General features: G+C 38.5%; 1 protein-coding gene across 3 annotated transcripts in view; it reads left to right on the forward strand.

Moving 5' to 3' along the window:
* dlgap3.S (discs, large homolog-associated protein 3 S homeolog) overlaps window positions 1-14,822 on the forward strand; it is a 174,233-nt gene that overhangs the window by 25,709 nt on the left and 133,702 nt on the right. Inside the window, exon 2 of one of the 3 annotated variants that reach the window (XM_041583988.1) lies at window positions 3,636-3,798. The exons of the other annotated variants lie outside the window; for them this stretch is intronic. Within the exon in view, the coding sequence (XP_041439922.1) occupies window positions 3,712-3,798 (87 nt within the window). The 5' untranslated portion in view covers window positions 3,636-3,711. The remainder of the gene's footprint in view (window positions 1-3,635; window positions 3,799-14,822) is intronic. 3 annotated transcript variants of the gene reach the window in all.

Here is a 14,822-nt window from a genome sequence, read left to right on the forward strand (position 1 = left end):
TAACAGATTTTTGCTTTTAAGCTCTATGGGGCAGGGATCAGTAGTGAGAAACCCTGTGTACAGCTTGCATAGTATGCTCCCTGCAGCAGTTGTTGACATGCAGCTTTCCTTGACCTCGACCTGGTATGTTAGTGTTTTATATCCTTGCTCTAATGCAGTCACATACACACTACTCTTTCCTCATCAGTCATTATTTACTATCACTAGGCTTCTTTTCTAACTGACACATTCCATTAATCTTATGGTGCGAGTAACAATTTAATTGAAAGTGGAAGAAAGCTAAACATTGTTTATACATACAGTATATTTCCCATTTAAATATTCTGTGCCGTTATACAGCAGTGTGCACAATCATCAGTGTTAGATTTCTTGGCAGGTTGCTTGAATTTATCAGTAACATTAAAACATCTGTATCCTGTGTTATCCATCTTGTGCTGCTTGGGGATTATTTCCTTACACTGAATATTGCTTTCAATTTGTGTAAGTTGCTTTCTTGCGTTTAGGACTCATTACCAGAAAGAAGAAAGCACAAGGGCTGAGATTGGATGAAATATTGATTGAAGAATGGCTGTGGGCTCCTAAGGAGCTCTTAATTATTCAGAAAGACTTTAAAAATAAAATTGTAAGCTATTTCTGAGTCTATATCCATCACAATTTGATTGTATTTTTTGGACAGGAGCTGAGAAAACAGCTGGGATTGTGGTAATTAAGAAGATATTGGCAGGCACCATATACTAGTTCATTGTCTGTCCATTGAACTTTTATTAACCCCTCTTTCACCAGCAGTGTCGGACTGGCCCACCGGGATACCAGGAAAACTCCCGGTGGGCCCAGGTGTCTAATAATAGATTGTAGTATGAAAATAAAAGAGACTCAGAGAATAGAGGTTGAGTGAGGAGAGGAAAAATAATAATACTAAGAGTGGGCCCCTGATCTAAGATTAATTGGTGGGCCCCTGGTCAAAGGTTTTTCGGTGGGCCCCTGGTGTCCCAGTCCAGCACTGTTCACCAGCCAGCAGCTGATGTGTTTATTTTATATTGTATTTTAAAATCTCCTTTATGACACACTAGGCTCTTTGTTGCCCCTCTCCTGGGGGTGTCAAAGCATAAAAAAAATACCTCGCCATCCAAATGCATTGAAATTGCTTGCGACTATGATGGTTTGCAGCATGTAAAGTGTTTTACATTCACAGATTTCAATTTATATGGATGGAAATCAGCCACTATGTTACCAGAAGGAGTGAGGTTGGCAACTAAGAACACTGGGGGTCATTTATCAACACTGGGCAAATTTGCCCATGGCCAGTAACTCATGGCAACCAGTCAAATAGCTGCATTCATTGTTCTACTTGCAGCTGGCTTTAAAAAGCCCAGTCCGACCCTGTGGGGAACCCTGGCACTACAAGCACCTTAAAAGGGGTGGTAATCCCAGGATCCATAGCAGGATGCATCAATATGTGCAACAGACGTCCGGCAAAAAAAAGAATGTGCACAATAATGCTGTTTTAACATTGTGCTCTGCACATAACAAATGCTTCCTTTTTGTTTTGGTTTAGGCAATATTCTTATAATTTGCACAGTAAATGGCAACTAGATTTAATTCCTCTTCAAATTCCGATTTATGTTTATAGAAAAAAATCCTATTCTCCACTTCTGCTACAATTTAATAAATACAATTTTTTCCCTTCTCCTAATATTAAAATGACAGGTGCACATAATTTCTTTCAGGTGTATAGGTATTTGCTTGAACTCCTGCACATGTAAGGGATGCTGTTTCCAGCTCAGTAACTTTTTATTCTTAGTATTGTGTGATTTTGCAGCTGTTGCCCTACATAAAGGAATGTTGCTATTTCTGTAGCATTAAAGGACCACAAGCTGTGCATTACTGGCTCCAGAGAAGCACCAGACTGCGGAACAGCTATTAATTGCTATTCTGACGTCCTTTTTATAATTTACCTCTATTTACTCTCTATGTGATACTTGTAATTTCTACTAGAAGTGTTTCTGTCGAGTTCTAAAGCCAGAGAGGTGTGTGTAGAATTCTGTGTCCTGTGTGCTGCCACTGATGTCAATACTCCAACACCGTTACTTTGTTCAGCACTGGTATAGCGTTACCAGATTGTCTGGCGAATTGGTGACCCTTCTAAGAATTCAATTAACAATGCTACATTATTTGCAAATGCACGGAATTTAAATTAAATGCAATCAATTTGCAGTCAGTACAGCCCTAGAAGTGTCACATATTCTCAGTCTCATGGGTATATTCTAAATGAGGGTCTGGAAACTTAGGTTCCAGAGTTGGCTTGAAGGACTGCAATTATTAGGCCTGTGGCAACAATATCATGTCATTTGTTTATAGAGTAGAAATTATTGTACACCATATCTTGTACCAAAGTTATTATGATATTAGAAGTAAGCAAGTAACCTCTAAATAGGCAACTGAGTTGCTCTATAATAAGAACAGAGAAACAGAAAATCTCTTTGAGTTCTAATATTTTGAGTTCTATTAGTTAATGCGTGGTCTCTGGTTTTAAATGTAAGTTAGAAATACTTTTTTGAGTCGGTCTGTTAATCTCTTTCATGCATAATGGTTTGCTTTCTCCACTTTGAAGCTTTACAGAGAAGGAAAGTAGCTATGGGTGCTTGAGTTTTATAACATTTAGGGTTGCACTCCCCTGCCATGCTACCAGGAGTACACTAGTAGGTTCCTTATTTTTGCATGAACTTTTACTTACTGCAGCATGTCACTGCTAAATATTTAGAACAGTGTGTACTGATACAATACAGTAATTTGACCTACCTGACTGTCCCAAATGCATGCATAGCTGCACCTCCACATTCTGATGGCCAGCATTCCGGGTCCAGCCAGGAGCTGGAAGAGGTGTTAGGGGATTAACCATGTATGCAATCTTACCGACAACTGTGATTCGTGAGTCCCACGGATCCAGAGAGTCAAATAAAAGTGTAGTACACAAATAATTGCATCTGAAAGAAGACTATGAAGGGTTTTATGATGCTTACAGAAAGTCCAGCATTCTGGTCTTCTCACCTAACCTTGAAGTTTGTTTGAAATAGGGCCATTGCATGGATAAGCCTCACTGTGTGTATGTATATGTGATACATATGGGATATCCCAGAAAATGGTGTGTTTATTAAACAAATTATATTCTCCTCTGAGATCTTGATAGTAACTGTGTGTACATCTTTGTATATGTGTGTGTGTACATGAGTATGTGAGGTGCTGGGGGGAGCTTGTGTGTTTATATATCTTGTTATATGGTGGATTTGTACATAATAGGATACTTATAGTATTTACTTTCTGCTTCTCTGGTGGGATCAATCTGACACTGCTAACGCATAAACATATTCAATGTTAACACCCAGTTCTGTTTTCAGCTTCCCATAGTGATCTCAGCATGGTTTGGGAATTACAGCGGAAGTGTGTATGTTTAAGACGTGTGATGTGTGTCAGTGCTGATCTGTGTTCCCCCGCATCCCCGAAAAGAACTAGCTGAGCAGCTCAGACCCACGTCCTTACTCACCACTAATTGTTGTCAGTTGTCACGGTAACCACTTGTTTCAGAGAGACCCGGTTCACCCCTCTCTTATCTATTCTCCCATGCATTCCCTCTATAGAGAAGCAGATTGCAGATTTTCTTCAAGGACATGAGGTCTCTAATATTAGCGATATTGTACAGAAAATGAAGAATAAATGGAGGGCTGCAGTTACAGAAGAGGGGGTCTTGACAATGCTGAAAGCCTAGGAATCTGTCTGAAAAGGGACAATTACATAAATCAGGTATGTCCAACCTACAGCCCCCTACTGCAATTGTGAGCACCTATGAGGGCCTTCCAAAATGAGCATGTGCCTTAAATACAATGTCATCTTTGCCCTCAATTCAAACTGAGCTGACATCCATTTATTCTTACCTACTGCCCTATTACTGTCTGTGCCTCGTCTCCCTTGTATGATATAGTCACTTGAAATAGCTGCTTCAGTTGTTGCTCTGCTTTTACCCTTTTCCTCATTTTTGCCCTTTCATACTGTTTTCATACTTTTTGTTCTTCATCATCTGAGTATACCATATTCCACATCTTTTGTGAAATGTCTGGTTCTGTTCCTCATCTGAGTTCTGGTGTCCTTTTCATGTCCAGCTATTTATTGTAGCTGTGTTGGCTTTCCTCATCTTTCCATACAACTGTTTGAATGATATCTATTATCTCTTTCAATGAGATTATTTAGTGACATGCTGTGATTGATATGTGCCTGGAAGTATAGCAATGAGAGGTTTACAACTTTTTATATTTCTGTAACCTTTTTATTTGCTATGGGCCCCAGCAACTCTTGCTCTTTAAAGGGGCTTGGGTCCAAGAAGAAGGAAAATCCATACAATGTTCTATGACATTGGTGTCCAACTGGAGACCATTGGACTGGATGCGGCCAAAAGTAATTTTTAATTGGCTTAAGCATATAGAGGGATCTCAAAAGCTATTAAGCATGATATGGTCTTAACTGTTGTTTCTCAGATAACTGGCATACTTTGGGGAAAGGTTGGACAGCACTGTCCTGACAATAATCTATGGAGTTGGAAGAAAGAATAATTTGGTGAAAGTCTTCATTTAATGGAGAAATTCATGGAATGTTAAAGGTGTAAAAATCTGCACAACATAAAACAGAAACAGCCAGGTCATTAGTGTAAATGAATTAGAAATCGTTTTTTTCTTATGGTGCATAATATTCAGAGCTGAGAAAGTACAGTGACATTGTGATGTTATAACATTGGTTAAATATCCTCACTTTGACACCCAGGACATGTGCCCTGTCTTCCAAACAAGGTTTGGCAGCTCATTCCCAGGATCCTTCCTTCCACGCGCCTCTCTCCCGGTGTTTGTTTGTTTTGCATTCAGTCGGCACTTCATTTATATACAGCTTTGTGTTCCCAAATTAGCTTCATTCAACGAGAAAGTCTGGCTGCTGCCACCTCTCCTGGCACATTCCCCCTCCTCTCTCTCATTTTCATGTTATTCTTTCTCTCTATTTCTCTGGCCCATTTTTGATGTTCTCAGAATCTGCATTCCCAGTATCTGTAACAGCTACATTTCACATTCATTAGTATGTCCTTTCTAATCTGCTTGGAAAGGCTTGATGGAATCTCCCCTTTCTTCTTTTCTACCTTTCTGTGATATTCCTCTGGTATCCCATTACATGTATCTTCCTTTTTAATTGATTTTGTAGTTGCCTTTTCTCCTGTATTGTGTTTTTGCACATAAATTTTAGAGGGCGTTTTTACACAGTGTCATTTAGGTTAATATTAAGTGACGTAGGGAACAATGCTAGAGAAAAAAGTACATCCCAGGCAAGAGCAGCTCTCCATTAATTATAGCAGACCCTGTCCAGAGTGCTGAAGCTCTCTGTAGGCCAGCTGTTTAGAATCTGATGCCTTTAGTTCAGCACCAGTTTGTACCACTGAAATATAAACAAATTAAAAAAATATGTATTTTTTATTTTTCAGAGTTATTTATATTTAAACAATATGACATAAAATGTAGATGAGGGAGAAATGTGGGTTTATTTATGAGCATAGATGAAATGGATGAATTAAGCATAAAGGTCTTAATGATTTTTAGCTTGAGAGTACTAGTCAGGTTTCCAATTCTATTCTTTAATAGGTGATACAGTTCTAATGCTCATTGGTTTTATTAATTTATTGTGCCATAAAATGTATGGGAAAGAGACCGGGAATGACCGATAAGTATATTATTGACCTGTCCGTTGAAAATGAGTGAACTTGAACTTTGGACAAGCCTGATGAAAAAAACTTGGCTGTATTTATCATTTTATATGTATTTTCATTTATCTTGAGTCAGAGAACTCTGCTTTATTTGTTTCCCCTGTTTCTTACACTTACTTTTTTGCTTGTTTATTTCTGCTTATTTATTACCTATGATCACTACTTGTTACTTATGTATTTTCAGTGACTCTTCCTTTGCTTGCTGTATAATATTAATGAAGTCATATAATATCAATGAGCATACTGTATGCATTTCTTTGATGTATATCTTTGTTTGATTGTCCCTGAGGAAGGTCAGATTAGCTGACTGAAACATTGGAATAAATCAATATATCAGACTTTTAATGTAAGTCCTAAGAGTGCAGTGATCTTTGCTTTGACTGTTCTTTACTTGCACCAAGGCACCTACCTTATAAAGGTTTGCTTCTGACTGTTCTATATATTCCTGATATGACTTAAACCAACAGCCTTGTTATTAATGTCAGGCATACTCTGGAAGAATCAAAGCGGCCTACTGATTTTATATCTTATATTATTTTGGTGTATCACTGCTTGGTGCAAGACTGAGTGCATCAAAGGAGAAGAGCTGGAAGTGTAGCGGTAATACTGTACAGTCATATATGATGCCACATATATGTCTATTTCCACAAGCCATCAGGTATCTTAACTCCCAAGGACTGAACTGAATATATTCATAAGGAACTGAAATGTCCACTTTGCCCAGCATGACCGTGTACTAGAGTTGTTGTGTAGCACCGGGGGGTTCTGGAGGAACGTCATTTTATTTCTACTATTTACTGTATTTACTGTATATGGCTGAAATGACAATAAAATCCACTTGACTTGACTTGACTTGCCATGGCTCTTGCACTGTTCTTTGCCCAGTCTAATAATAACACTTACACGTCCAATGCCTTCAGCAGATCTCTGTATTGTATAGATGGAACACAAATATCTAAAGCACCTATAGCCCTCTTTAAATGTATTTTATTACAGAGACTCTGCCTCGAACCTATGCAATTATGGACATCTTTATTGCAATTAGCTGTCTGCTGTCACTTTAAACCTATATGCCAGTGGAAGCTGTTTCGATTCCCATCTTTTCCTCCTTACTATTTATCTATCTCATTAGGTTTTTTGGTGTTCCCCTTCAGCCTCCACTCCCTGTATATTTGCCTTGCATAGATCTGTCCAAAGACTTTTGTCCCTTTCTCTTCTATATTCTTCTCCTTTCCATACATTTCTCGTATCCCCATTTTTTTAAACATTACTTACTTTTCTACTATTGCCTACATCTTTCCTCTACCTCCCTCCTTCCATCTTCCTGTCTCTCATCTCTGTGTATCTTCTCCCACTGCTGCCTTGTTCTGTCTGTATCCTAGCAACACATCTGCACATCTGCAGCAGAAGAAGAATTCTGTGGTACCTGCTCTCCCCCTCCCACTTTACTCCTGGATGATCCCTGCCACTGTTTTTTATAAGCCTCTTTACCAGTAAAGAGCTAAACTACATGCTATTTTAACTCCTGCCTTAGAATGATGCAAATCTCACTATGCTGTGATTTCACCAGTGCCAATCAAATTTGCCCTTACACAGCTGAATATGTGTGTGCTGTCAGAGCTTAGTCAGGGTTAATGGCAGTAAAGGCTATAGTAGCACAGTCTGTAGGTGAAAGTATTAGTGCTTTATTAACAGCGTGATAAGTCATTGCATGATGGAGAACTGAGCATATGCTGTAAAACAGGTATACATTTCACCGGGTGTTCATACTGTAAAATTGACTGAGAAGTGTAAAATATCAGGTTATCTACAAACATTGTCATGGAGTTAATAGGACTTGAATATCACAACTGATTTGAATGTGATTTGTTGGTGCTAACTGTTCTATTTGCACACATTGCACATTCTAGGGCCATTTAAGGAGTGCAGCAGTCTTTCACAACAGGAGGGCTTGAAGGACTTTTTGTTGTTGAACTAATGAGATACTAAAATCTTCATATGCCGACGGGTTTTCTGCCAGTTCTCTGTAAGCTGAGGTAGAATTTACACTTTACCCCCTTGTGATGCTTATTTGATAACTGTAATATTTGCTCATTCTCTCTGTAAGGTTGATTGATTGTGCTCATTTGGTAGAATTCTCTCCCAGAGATACTGGTGTTATTAGAAGGCCTGGGGCATTTTGCTGCCCGTTCTTCACCTACAGATTCCCCTTTGTGAAATCACTACATCAGCAGCATGCCTCGGCTCCTTCCCACCTGACTTTAATCGTCATTTAACTGGAACAGAGCAACTCCGGTACTGTTCTATTGATTAACTTTTATCAGGATTAATGCAATCATTTTTTAAATAAATGATTTACACATGGGATGTAATAAAAATGAATCTACAAAACAACCAGATTCTAAAATGTAAAACTGGCACAGCATTTATCAGCATAATTATGTATTCCCTTTAGCTCATGCCATCTTCTGGTGTCGGCCCTTTGCTATTTTTTAAGTAAAGTATAGGTTTCTTATAAGGGTTTATATCAGGTTTTGTTTTGTCCCAAATGTAATCAGGAGAATGTAAACCTTTTTCATTATATTTGGAACTGCCCTCACATTACTCTAGTTTGGCAAAAAGAAAGAGATTTTATTAATGCTAAGTTGAAAATAAATCTAACTATATCTCCAGTTTATGCCCTTTTGAATATTGGTACCCCTTCTTTTGCTTTGAGCAAACATTGTAAATCTGATCCTGTTTTGATCTCAAACTCAATTTTACGATTTATGGCGGCTATAAAGAAGGCCCTATTTCTATTCTGGATTTCAGAGTCTACCCCATCCTTACAATTTTTTTTTAGTACATCTAAAGCAGTTATGCTGGCAAGAGGCCATAACAATTAAATTTGAAGAACCACACATTAAAACTACGTTTTCTAATAATTGGTCTCTTTATTTTGATCAAATAGACTCTAAACACAAATCTAATATTGCTATTACGGATTTAACTATCCTAATGTCTGGGCAACATAATTAACTCAGTGTCAAAAAAGTTTGTGTTTTTGTAACTCCACCATGCAAGGTTTAGGTTTGTTTTGGTTATGTGCTGCTTTTGTTAGTTTATACATTAGATCTGGTAACTAAACATTATTATATCCGTCATATGTACTCTTATTTGAGGCAAGTATAATCCTCATGTTTTCACAATTGTATTATTCCTTTGTGGTGGAAACAGCACGTTAAATGCATTCAAATAGTTTAATCATACTCAATTTACGCTGTGTAAAAGTATTTCTGTATGTTTTGGAAAATCCAATAAAAATGTTGAAAAAGTAAAGTATAGGTGAAGAGTTCCATCTGTTTATGCATGCAGTGCTTTTTGCACCAGTTCGCACCACATACTATGGTGGCGGCACATGGGTAGGACTTGGACATCCCCTACTAGACCACTACTATTCCTCAAGGGAGCCCTGAACTTATCAATAACTTCATGTTCCCTCTGAGTTGGACTGACAGAATCTTCAAGTTTCTCTTTACCACACTGTTAACTGACATAAGAAGAGGGGTTTCATTGCTGTTTATGTGATCACTGATCAGCTCTATAAAATGCATATCGGGGACGTTATTCATCAAAGTCCGAATTTTTCTGATTATTTTAAACACAAAAGTCCAACCAAACTAGAATCCACGATTGGACCTTATTTATTAATCGGATCAGGGACAAACTAAAAAATCTAGTGAAAATCTGAATCGTGCAATATTTTTGGGGTTTTTACCTGAATCACTCAATTTTTCCGATTTTTGCCCAAAAGTCTGAAATACAGTAGTATGATTTTCGGGCTAATTCCAGCGCAGACCACAGAAACTTCCAAATAGGATAGGGACCTTTCCCATCGACTTATATACAATTCGGTAGGTATGATATGCCGCATTTTGGGATTTTGACTTGTCCCATCCACAGGGTATTTATAAAAATAAATAAATCTTGAAAAATTTGCTTTTTTACACTAAAACTTCGGATTTTAAAACTTTTTTTTTTTTTCCTGTTTTATTCAGCAGCTCTCCAGTTTGGAATTTCAGCATATATTTAGTTGCTAGGGTCTTGTTTGCATAGCAACCAGAAAGTGGTTTGAGTGAGAGACTGGAAAATGACTGGTTCAAAGCTGGACAGAAGCAAAAGAAGAAGGTTTTCTATTAAAGATAAACTCAGCCCTGCACCTAGCATAAGGCTACCACCCTGCCCCCTTCCTAATGGCATCACTTCTACTTTAAAACTGTGTCACCAGTGGGTTTGGTTATGTATAGTTTTTTGATGTTTTTGAGGTATGTTAGCATTAAAGGTTTCAGATAGACTATTTAACCTTTCCAAGCCCCATCAAAACAAATCTTGCAAGTCCCATAATTGCAGTTTAATCCCTCACCCTTGTGGGCTATCACGATTTGACTTTGCTCTGAGATGGAGCATCAGCCCCTCTCTGCTGTTTATTGGTTTAGAACATTATGGACACTGTGTTTGGTAATAAGGCATTTGGTACCTATTTAGATGGGGTTACTTTGACAAGAGAATAAAGAAAGACCTCTTTACAAAAGCTTGTTCTAGGGAAATAATGTAACTTGGGCACAAGGCCAAGTGATATCATAACCTGGAGCAGTGTGTTATTGTCAGTATTACAGCAGATTATTAATTTAATCAATTAAATAATCGGCACCACTGCTGACATTAAGATAGTGCTCCAGGCTCTAAGCTGATGTCATTTGGCCTGGTGTCTGAGTGACATAATTTTGTTTCTGGTTTACAAATGACTCCCAGAGTGGCCCTCATTTATGAATCAGAACTTAATTTGATGCTAATTCTAGATCTCCCATGGTGCCTCAGGACATATTACTGTCATTCCTGCTTGTGCTTTTATAAGTTTAAAAATCAGGTCCAAATGTGTTAAAATCAACAGCATAGAAACTGAAAAAAAGCATTAATGTAGAGCAATCCACATATGCATGGTATGACCGAAATTAGGTAGGAGTAAGGCAAGTGACATATATATATATATATATATATATATATATATATATATATATATATATATATATATATATATATATATATATATATATATATATATATATATATATAGTCCAAACGAGTATGGAACGCACACCATAAGTGGAATCCAAATGCTGGGTGCCAGTCTGTAAAGTCATAAAGTCATACAAATATCCCATCGGTGACGGCACTCCACAAAAAAATCAAGATACACAGGTCATCTAGTCATTTTAGAGGTTTATTGGTGGACCACCGTTTCGATTCCGTACTGGAATCTTCGTCAGGGTGAGAACAGTGCCAGAACACAAACAGCCAGTTTAAAGTATGGAATCGAAACGTTGGTCCACCAATAAACCTCTAAAATGACTAGATGACCTGTGTAAGCCGTCACCAATGGGACATTATATATATATATATATATATATATATATATATAAAAATATCCCATCGGTGACGGTATATATATATATATATACTGTATATAGTCTATATCCCCAACACACTGTCAGAAATCCCCTCATCTGTGAGTGAATTGTATGAGGTTGAATGACTTCTGTTTTCAGTGTCTTACCATATCCGTTTATTAGCACTACTAACCCATGTGGACCAAATTCATACTGACATTTCAGAGACTCCGAGCTTATTTGCAATGTGTGGACAGTGTTCAAAGCTTTCTGTATTAAGGAGTGGGTACATGGGTCCAGGGCCGGACTGGGAGTAAAAAGCAGCCCGGGCAAAAAAACCAAATCAGCCCACATGTAAACCCGCAAAGGTCTTGTACTCATCCACTTGTTTAGGACCCCTGTAGCATTGGAATCCTGGCGCCCATCACCTCCATGGGCAGCAACCCCCCAACATCACTGGAATACCACATTATTGATCATTAGGGATCCACTATTTTGGATTCAAATCAGTGGTTGCTAGGGTAATTTGGACTCTAGTTACCATATTGATTATGATGCAAATTGAAGAGCTGCTGAATAAAAAGCTAAATAACTCAAAAACTTTCAAAAATAAAAAATGAAGACCAATTACAAATTGTCTCAGAATATCCCTCTCTAAATCATAGTAACAGTTCATTTAAAGGTGAACAACCCCTTTTAAGTTAACTTTCAGTATGTTATAGGATGGCTCATTCTAATAAACTTTTCAATTGACATCAATTTTTTTCTCCTTTATAGTTTTTTAATTATTTGCTTTCTTTTTCTGACTCTTTCTAGTTTTCATATAGGGGTCACTGACCCCATCTAAAAAACAAATGCACTGTAAGGCTACAAATGTATTGTTATTGTTACTTTTTATTCCTCAACTTTGTATTCATGCCTCTTCTATTCATATTCCAGTCTCTTATTCAAATCAATACATGGTTGCTAGGGGAATTTGGGCCTTAGCAAACAGATGGCTGAAATTGCAAACTGGAGAGCTGCTGAATAAAAAGCTAAATAACTCAAAAACCACAAATAATAAACAGTTAATTTAAAGGTAAACAGCCCCTACCCTATATTGGAGCCTTGGATCCTAGCCTGTCCCCTCCCCCAGTATTAATATGCCCCTCCAATAAAAACAAGTCCCTGTGTCCCTCATATCAATATTCCTCTACATACTAATCCCTGAGCCCCTCTGTCCCTATATATAGATTATAACCGCCCCTCATTATTACACTGCCCCTCTCTCCCCCACACACTAATATGCCCCTTCAATAGTAACAGCTACCAGGGCTCTCCCGTGCACCCCAGTCTCCCCTCAGTATCGCTCATACCCACCAGTACCTGCTCCATTCACCTCTCCACGTCACCCGTCACGTGATGCTATTAGGATTTCCCATAGCTAAGAGACACAGGGAGATCCGTTCAACCAATGGAAGCTAGGCTGTTGATGACGCGCAATAGCAAGCCACGGCCAATGGCTAACCAAGGGTGGTAACCGACTACCTTAAGATTGACGTGTCTATTCGCCTATGTATGCTGTCAGAAGGCGGGTGCTTATCGCTGGTTGGTTGAATGCTGCTTGACAGGGCAGAGACGTCGACGTAGTGGGTGGGAGCGGTAGAAAGCTGCAGCTCGACGCATCCCCATCCCTTTCTTTGTTTATTAGCGATCCCTTGCCTATTGTCCGGGTATCAGCAGAGAAGGCAAGGACAAGAGGTGTGTCATGTGGAAACAGCAGTCATTAGTGTGGGAGAGACACTGCAGCACCATTTCAAATTAGGATCAGGAGCGAGCGGCCCACTTGAATTAAATATAACGCGGCCCCTCGGGCAATTGCCCGAACAGACAAATTGCCAGTCCGGGCCTGCATGGGTCTCCTTTTGGACCACTTAGCTTACAATTCATGTAAACCCCAAATACTCAACCTTGCATCTACACTATCTACTGTACATTGAATTTCAAATAATATTTTGAGTCCCAGATTATCAATTTTATCAGATCTCCCTGTAAGCATGATATTTGTTGTTATACTTTTGATTTGATGGCACAATTGCTGGACACAATTTTGATGGCCTTTTTAAAGTAATTATCAAAGACTCTCAATAGTGCTTAGACCTAGCTATAAACATTTTTACCTATACTATATAACAGAAAGAAGCTTGACTGGCATGTGCCCTCTGTACACAATAGACCTTACAGATACCTTACATTGCTAACAAGTAACATATCCATCATCTTAAAAAAGAAGGAAAGTTACTGAGGCAGATTATTGTCAATAGATTTGCCACAATAGAGCAAGTTAGAACACTATATTTATTCTGTAGAATGCTTTACCATATCAGAGTAAACAGCTCTAGGAGCTCTATCTGTTTGTTTAGGATAGCATCTGCCATATTAGCATGGTGTGACATCACTTTCTGCCTGAGTCTCTCCTGCTCGCTCAAAGCTCTGGGCTCAAATTACAGCAGGGAGGGGGGAAAAGGCTGGGGGAGAAGGAGAGAGGCGCAAACTGAGCATGCTCAAGCCCTAGCCCTGGAAGTTTATGCTGAAGGCAGGAATTCTGATACAGAAGCCCATGTATACACAATAGAAGGAAAGAAATGCTGTGTTTCTTTTGACAGAGGACTCAGAGCAGCATTACTTTGAGGGTTTACTGGTGTATTTATATAGACCTTTCTGATAAAGCTTGCTTTGTTTTAACCGTCAATATTTTGTCACTTTTTTAGCAGTTAAAACTGTAGTTGGATATCAGTACAGTAGTTGTAGTAGCCACTTGCTGTATATTGTTTTGACACAGTAATGGCTCATAGGGAACTATATTAAAAACTTTGCAAACCCTTCATAAAGCAATAAAGCACACACACAGTCCCATGTATTAGCTACAGAGTGTGACCAACACTGCATGTTAATGGGGGATAAATCATCAGATTTCACAATAGGAGCACCTTATGCCGCATACACGGCAATGGTTGTCATCCTTTTTTTGGTTAAATCCTCCCCTTGAACGGACAGTCTTTTTATGACCCCCTTAGCTTATATAATGAATAAAGTACCCCCTCTTGTAAATTATTAGGATATTATAAGTTACTGAGGAGTTTCATGATCATATAAAAACACGAGGCCGAGGTTACTTCTAATATCCTCATATTTTGCAACAGGGGGTACTTTATTTATTATAATACACAAGTTTCAGTGAGTCTTGTGACAGAAATGACATCACTACTGTTGTCAAATCTGTTCACCCCAAATCTCACCCTAAGGGGCTGATTTACTAAAATTCATATTTTTTTTCACAAATCGTATTTTTTCTCAAAGAATTTGTGTTTTCAACCTTTAATTAAAAGGCCTCCCACTTTCACCATAACCGACCCTATGAAAAAGCCCCATCTGTCAATGCCCCAGGTTCCCCCAGGATTGCCTTCCCCATAGTTTGGGAACCACTGCCTTCTGGATTATGCAACTTCTGGTTTGACTTCAGTCAATTACTGATGCCTTCTCATCCTGAGTCTGTTATATTATTGCTAACATTGTTTGTGATGAGCAAATTTGCAGCTCTTCACTTCGGTCAAAATATTACAAAA

Source organism: Xenopus laevis, chromosome 2S (assembly GCF_017654675.1).
Source record: "Xenopus laevis strain J_2021 chromosome 2S, Xenopus_laevis_v10.1, whole genome shotgun sequence".
In the NCBI taxonomy this organism is placed as follows: Eukaryota; Metazoa; Chordata; class Amphibia; order Anura; family Pipidae; genus Xenopus; species Xenopus laevis.